The sequence below is a fragment of the Eutrigla gurnardus genome, assembly GCF_963514095.1.
Source record: "Eutrigla gurnardus genome assembly, chromosome: 6".
NCBI lineage: Eukaryota > Metazoa > Chordata > Actinopteri > Perciformes > Triglidae > Eutrigla > Eutrigla gurnardus.
The window spans coordinates 25,631,827-25,638,477 of NC_139920.1; the positions used below are offsets into that span (position 1 = coordinate 25,631,827).

At 39.8% G+C, this 6,651-nt stretch overlaps 2 protein-coding genes across 2 annotated transcripts; one reads left to right on the top strand and one right to left on the bottom strand.

The window, feature by feature from the left end:
• Positions 1 to 4: 4 nt before the first annotated feature.
• On the bottom strand, positions 5 to 2,697 carry mrpl47 (mitochondrial ribosomal protein L47; the record flags this gene model as incomplete). Its single annotated transcript, XM_084012320.1, has 7 exons — positions 5 to 332; positions 445 to 540; positions 1,010 to 1,140; positions 1,312 to 1,408; positions 1,490 to 1,550; positions 1,669 to 1,817; positions 2,531 to 2,697. 7 exons carry the CDS (start codon positions 2,695 to 2,697, stop codon positions 221 to 223), a joined length of 813 nt encoding a protein of 270 aa, XP_083868446.1. The 3' UTR covers positions 5 to 220.
• Positions 2,698 to 2,896: 199 nt separating this feature from the next.
• ndufb5 (NADH:ubiquinone oxidoreductase subunit B5) lies at positions 2,897 to 5,826 on the top strand. Its single transcript, XM_084011966.1, has 6 exons — positions 2,897 to 3,038; positions 3,624 to 3,706; positions 4,018 to 4,084; positions 4,205 to 4,266; positions 4,666 to 4,772; positions 5,609 to 5,826. The coding sequence occupies exons 1-6, from the start codon at positions 2,921 to 2,923 to the stop codon at positions 5,727 to 5,729; spliced, it is 558 nt and encodes a 185-aa protein (XP_083868092.1). The 5' UTR covers positions 2,897 to 2,920; the 3' UTR covers positions 5,730 to 5,826.
• The last annotated feature ends 825 nt before the right edge of the window (positions 5,827 to 6,651 follow it).

Genomic DNA, 6,651 nt, shown 5'->3' on the forward strand with positions numbered 1-6,651 from the left:
CAGAACTCAATACATGTGTTTGAATAATAGGTTAAAGAAAAAACAGTGACCAAAACATTTCTGGGTGACATAGCATAATTTATCTTACAGGATCAAATAACAAATCAACAAAGTTTTAGACCACCTTAACTTATTTGACATGTGCCAATTCAGCAGGACTTGTGTCTGGACATATGAGGCTCACAGCTGTCAAACATGACTTCATTGTAGAATGTGCACTTCATGATGCAGAAACCTTCAGTTGAGGAAACGTCTCCTTGAGTTTGGACTGAGTCGTCTTTTCTAAGTTGGCTTTCCTGGCCTTCTCTCGAAGATGCTTCTCTATGCGCAGCCTGCAGGACAGAAAAATGTGAAAAAATAGGTTTAAACTCCACACATGTTTAACACCCGTTTAAAATCTTCACTATATAAAAATTGCACAATATGACACGTGCTATATCTTACCGTATGTGTGGTTGGACGAACTTGGGTGTGAAGAATCTCTTTCGCCTATACCTTCTGTTCATGTACCAAGGAATAGCATATTCTTTGAATCGATACCTGAGGGATAGAAGAAAGAACGAGTGATGCTTCTTCCCATATTTCATTTTCTAAAAGGACCTTTAATAAGGTACTGCAATCAGGTAACAGACCACCTGCACAACATTTGCTTTCTCTTCACTTATGAAATTCTGTTAAAAATGAATAGGAATGTTTAATGTGTGTTCTTGAGTGTTGAATACATTTCCTTCCTCATAAAACATTTGCATTTTATAAAAGTATTTTATATCCAGCATTATTTACATCCATGTTAACTAGCTGGCGGTCTTCTTCTACCTGGCCACTGCAGCATATCTTGGCGTGTTACTTATGAGTGAAATAGTCTGGAACATGCATGTGCATCCACGAATTAACAAAATGGGGACCCAAACATAGAAAAACTGCTCATCTTTAACCTTTACAAGGTGAATGTGGCATGCTCTTGTTTCTCCATGTGTACGTGTGATATCATGTATAAATCTGTCCTCACCAGTAGACGTATCCAAACTGGTTCCTCCTCCAGTCTCCCGGTCTGGATTTCTCCTGTCCCGTCTGCAGCAGTCGCAGCGCAGTCTCTCTCTCCTTCACCACCGTCTCCAGTCTGAACATCGATCGCTCAATCTGAGAGAAACAAGACGGCAAGATGTATTATAGCTCGGGCTTCTACTTCAACACAAACACCAAAGTACTCCAATTAAAAACTCTGGAACCCACCTACCTAAACTGATCCATCAAATGTAATTCCCTATCCCAACATTAATGATGGAGGTGACACTTGAGCATCATACCAACCTTCCTTGTTCTCTCTGGACTCGGCATCTGAAGCCTTTGCCGTTTTGCTTCCTGTGCGAGTGTGAGCAGCATGTTCTTTTCTTTCAGCAGCACAAACCTGAGAGAGCACGAGAATGTTACACACAGCTGATAAATGTTCACACACTGACGAAACCAGTGTAATCTCAACAGTGCCTACCAGAGTTTGTGCAAATCTTCATTGCTCTTTGTTCTCAGTTGTTTGGCAGTCCATGGTGCACCTACAACAAATTATTTTCTATTGTTTAAGCTGTAAGCAGCCATCGTATAGGTGTGAGTTCTGTAAATACTAGAATAAATAAATAAATAAATAGGGTGGGGGATAAAGAAGTGTTTTACCTGATTTCACATTGGTCTCTCCCCAGTTCTCCGGGAGGTCAAAGAACTCTTCCAGCCCTCTCCTGCTGATGGTTGTGTGCAGGGCCCGACACTGACCCACTGAGCTGGTGGGACTGTGCCAAGACAGGGCAGTGAGTGGAGACTTTTCCCTGGTGGGTGAAAAGTAAATTAAATTAGAACTCCTTAAATTAGGCACCTTTTCTACCGCAAATGCATTATGCTATCCTTAAAAATGGATCCTTTACTTCCTTAGCATCCTCCCCATTTCCTTTCTATACAACAAATAAAATAAACACTGGATAGTTCTGTTACTACAGTCAACAACCAATGGACTCATCTGTGCAAACCCAATACTACAATTATCTTACAAAGGCAAATTCTAAATATAAAAGGGTATTACACCTGGAGAATTGGGAATTTCTAACACAACAGTTTTAGATTAACCTCTAAAGAAATCTAAATTTTGTATATGAAGTTGAAGATGGTGTTGCCATCAGCTAGAACAGTTGCTTGTCATGGCTTCCTGTCTTCAAATACAATAAATACAACCTTCTAAAATTACATTTATTTTAAATAAAGAACACCATGTAGGTGAAAACATAATTATTAAAACCTAAAACGGCCATATGCAGTCAAAAATGTATATAAACCCATTAGTTTCTACACGAATCCAGTCAATGGATTAACTCAACAAAAGACAGTTATCTCCACCTTCAATAATTGCGACTGCTATCTATTGTATCTTCTTTAATTAAGTAATCTCTAAAATAACACCGTCAGAGAGGAGGAGAGACAGATAAACTACTTAACGTCACTTACATCATGTCATGTTTTACACACAGCGACCGCGTCTTTACGTTACCTGTACAGGTGAGGCTGGCATTTGATCAAAGCAGCAGAACATCGCTGAGTATTTATCGATGAGGATATCCTGAAGGAATTCTGAAACTGCTTGCAAAGAGTCAAAACGCGTCCTGCTGTTGAGGACGCCGCCATCTTTGCCGTAGTCCCTCCCACATTACCCATCATGCATTTCTCTATATCCGCTACATCTTTTTATTATTTCATTTATTTTTGTTCGGTTATTAATACGTATATTGATGTTATAACTTGTATAGTAAGTGTGGTAAATAATACAATTTAACTAGAATTTAAAACGAGCTTTTGCCCTTATTAAAGATGGCGGTTTCCGCTTCCCTCTCTCATCAACCAATCAGGGCTCGTGTTGTTCAACCGCCGTCTCTCAGTAGAGATGGTGGGCATGAGCGTTCTCAGGTCTGCTGCTGCTTTCGCAGCCAGACTGAGTCCTCTGAAATCTGGAAATAACGCGGCAAACTTGCTCACCAGAACAATCCCACGGACAGACAAAGGTAAGAGACACCATGGCGTGTAAAAGAAACAGGTTTGACCCTTAAAAGCGGCCTTTCTTCCTCATGACCTTGCGCCGAGGTTTGTTAGCTTGCTAACATTAGCTAGCTGCTAACGTTCGTCCGGGTGTCAACAAGACGTGCACAGTAGGTTCGTATTTCCACAGTTACAGGTAACGTTACCTGCTCAGATGTATTTGTCTTATACCATTTAAATATAAAACGTTGTTTTTATTCGAGCATTCGCCGGTGTAATGGTTTTATAGCGTGTTTTTTTTCGGTTAAATGAATGAAACGCCAATGTTGACCAATTTCTGTAAGAGCTGAAATACGAGGGACATGTGTTTACCTGTAATGTGTAACATTAGACTCTAGTAGGATGCACGTTTAAGATTTCACCACAGACTTTTAAAACTATTGTAAGTATCCTAATACGTTGATATCAAGACAGACACATCATCAGTACTGTGGATATTGTGTATCGGTCTAGTCTCATTTCATGACCTCAATGTTGTGTGTCAATTAAGGACCCACCTTTTGATTGTGAGATACACAGTCTACACTCTCCCCTGCCTTGTCTTGTTGCAGTGGCCGTTCGTTGGGGTCATGGAAAGAAAATGTTCATCGTCAAACCAACTGACTTCTATGACAGGAGATTTCTGCGCTTATTGGTGAGTGCAGCAACACCCACTCATTAATTTACCTGTGATCGTGACAAATGAACTCTTTTACTATTTTGACAAGGTGACGAAAAGCCTGTAATGTAATGTGTGTCATGTCCCCCCCCATCTGACAACTCCTTGTTTGTAGTTTCTATGATATAGAAGTCCATTGTAATGCAATTTAAGCTATGCATCAATATGTCAACTACTTTTGCTTCAAAGCAACAATTATTCCTGACATGTTGACTTGGTTAGACCTCCAGGTTTGATCACCCTTCATGCAGAAAAAACATTAACATTTTTATTAACTTTCTCCTCAGCAATATTACATCCTGCTGACCGGGGTTCCCGTGGCTGTCTTCATCACCTGTGTGAATGGCTTTGTCGGTAAGAGATGAGATGTTTTTAATGTTTTTGTTAGATAATTTGATAATAATTGTTTATTTAAAGATGTGGTTTAATTCATAAGTTTCATTGAATTGAAATTGTTGTGATTGTGTGTCGAAGGTGAGGCAGAGCTAGCTGAAACCCCTCAGGACTACGAACCTGAGCACTGGGAGTACTACAAGGTACGTAGCTAGCATCATATCTCATTCGTCTTTTCAGAAGTTTTTTGTGTCTCTGATCTGAACTCTAGTTCAGGGAGGGATGGGCTCAAGCATGCATTCAATTTGGAAATGGGCATCCCAGGACACGCATACCATAATCAACCCTGCCATCACGTAGCCTTTGCTGCAGTGTCAACATTTTAAAGCAGTTGTGTTTAAATGTATTATAAGGATCCTCTCTGTCATTCATGTGGTAATATTTAGCAGACGTGTAAAAAAAATAGAATTTAATATATTAGTCAAAGTAAATTTTCTGCTGATCGATTACTTAATTTAACTGAAAACATCACTGATTGTTTATTTGGATCAAATACATTTGCAGTCATTAAAGCATAAGTCTTTTTCCCCCTGTCATGGCAGCATCCCATCACCAGGTGGATTGCGCGGAACTTCTATGATTCCCCAGTGAAGGACTACGAAAAGATGATGGCTGCAATCCAAATAGAGAAAGAAAAGGCAGACATGAGGTGAGATTTTCTGTGTATTGTGTTGTAGCTTCTGCTACCAAAATACTGTCGCATATGAAGGCCAGATGGGGGACTGGAGGGTGGGTGCTGCGCTTCCATGACAACACTGTCAGTCAGGACGGTGTTATCCGCTGTAACTGCGGTATGAGTGCTGTCTCGGAAATTACGTTATAGCAACATGACAAAAAAAAAAAAAACGTATTTCCTTGTTAAAATTCCTTATTATTAAAGTTGGCAGAAAAAAAATAACCATGTACTGGTGCTGTATTTAGTCCAAAACGGTTGCACTACTTATAGAAGTTTGCTTTTAGCAGTCAATGGTGTCATTGCTATAAAGGTATCGCCCTATAATTCTATGATATTTATACTGTAATTATTAATTTGACTCCTGTTGAGTGTTAGCTAGATTCATGTGCATGTTTGATTGAATTTAATGGAATCTGATCATATCTGTCCTATTGTTCTCTGAATGGACATCATTGTAACAAGCGTCTCGTTGCACTGAATCGTCCAGGGAGAAGTGTGAAAGTCTGGTCCCAACACAACAGATTTTATGTTGTTTAAGGACTGCTGTTTGTCAGCAAATGTACTTTAGTGTTGAGAAAGAAGTTTTTTTTGTGTGGAAGTTGTGATTTTACTATTCTAGTGTTAAATATGTGTTAAAATGTTGTGATGTATCTTGCCAAAGTGAAATCGTTTGTTACATTTTTTTTTTAATCACACAAAAGGAAAGTTTAATTCTTCCTATTTTCTTGAGCAATATTCTGGCATTCACAACTCGCTGGTCTTCCATTCCTGAAGCCTGATTTCATGAATGAATTGTTTTTCGTAAACAGACTGGCACAGCTGGAGGTGCGTCGACACATGAGGACGAAGGGAGACGGCCCCTGGTTCCAGAAGGAGACCCTCAACAAGGAGCTCATTGACAACAGTCCTAAGTCATCACCTGACCATTAAACCAATGCGTCTGCCATCAGTAGATCATACCGTTCAAGATCACTGTTTGTACATTTTTTCCCTTCTTGCGTAAATAAAGTATCTATATGGACTAAGATATGGTGTCTTTATTGGCTTCATGATGCAAAACGCTTCTACCTTGAGTGTGTACAATTATTTAAATATGTGTGCTTTAGGTTGTTTTGCTGGGTGGAAGTTGGTAAGAATTACATACTTTTTCTTTTTCCTTTTTAATATATGTGTGTTTTACCTGGAATTTGAGAGCCTAACCAGGGACCATTCACACAGGGAATAAGGTTTCAGCTAGATACATTACACCTGTTGTATTTCTTATTCCTGTGTAACACTGTTTTATCCGTACTGTGCAAAAATGTATTGCTACTGCAAACGGATATGGCGCTTTTTAATACTCGAGTGTCGTGTATTTGCCTCGTGATGAACAACTTGTTTACTCATCCACAAAGGTGCACGCAACATGCAATTAACGAGAGCGTCCACGTGGTGGCGTAGCTGTGCAGACGAGATGATTGTTGTCTCATGGATAAAGGCCTAGATGCATGAAATTAACCTTTTTTTTTGTCTTATGTGATTTCCATGTTATTTGTTATAAACGCAAAATGCACCAGGGGGGAAAAAAGCCTTTTTTTTAATGGGAAAAACTGTTTATAATGTTAACAACATAATTGTAGATGGAGTCTTGCTGGGCCTGAAGGATACTGGAGCAGCCTCCTTGCTCCTGGATCCTGCAGGGGGAACATGCTGTAGTAAGTGTGGGTGGCTTTATGAATCATCCTCCGAGGTGGGAGGGGCCCTTCTGGTTAAAAAAAACACACATCCCCGTGCAGAAAGCGTCACCACAGTCAACAGAAGCGGTGTCATATCTGCGCAGGTCGAAGCTTTTTTTTTCCTGCAAGAAAAGAAA

What these genes read in the sequence shown, in the direction of transcription:
- ndufb5 (XM_084011966.1), top strand. Translation starts at nt 2,921, where the DNA reads ATGGTGGGCATGAGCGTTCTCAGGTCTGCTGCTGCTTTCGCAGCCAGA. An exon ending in CTGTGTGAATGGCTTTGTCG is followed by an intron (nt 4,085 to 4,204) that starts GTAAGAGATGAG and finishes TGTGTGTCGAAG; the next exon opens with GTGAGGCAGAGCTAGCTGAA. An exon ending in AGCACTGGGAGTACTACAAG is followed by an intron (nt 4,267 to 4,665) that starts GTACGTAGCTAG and finishes CTGTCATGGCAG; the next exon opens with CATCCCATCACCAGGTGGAT.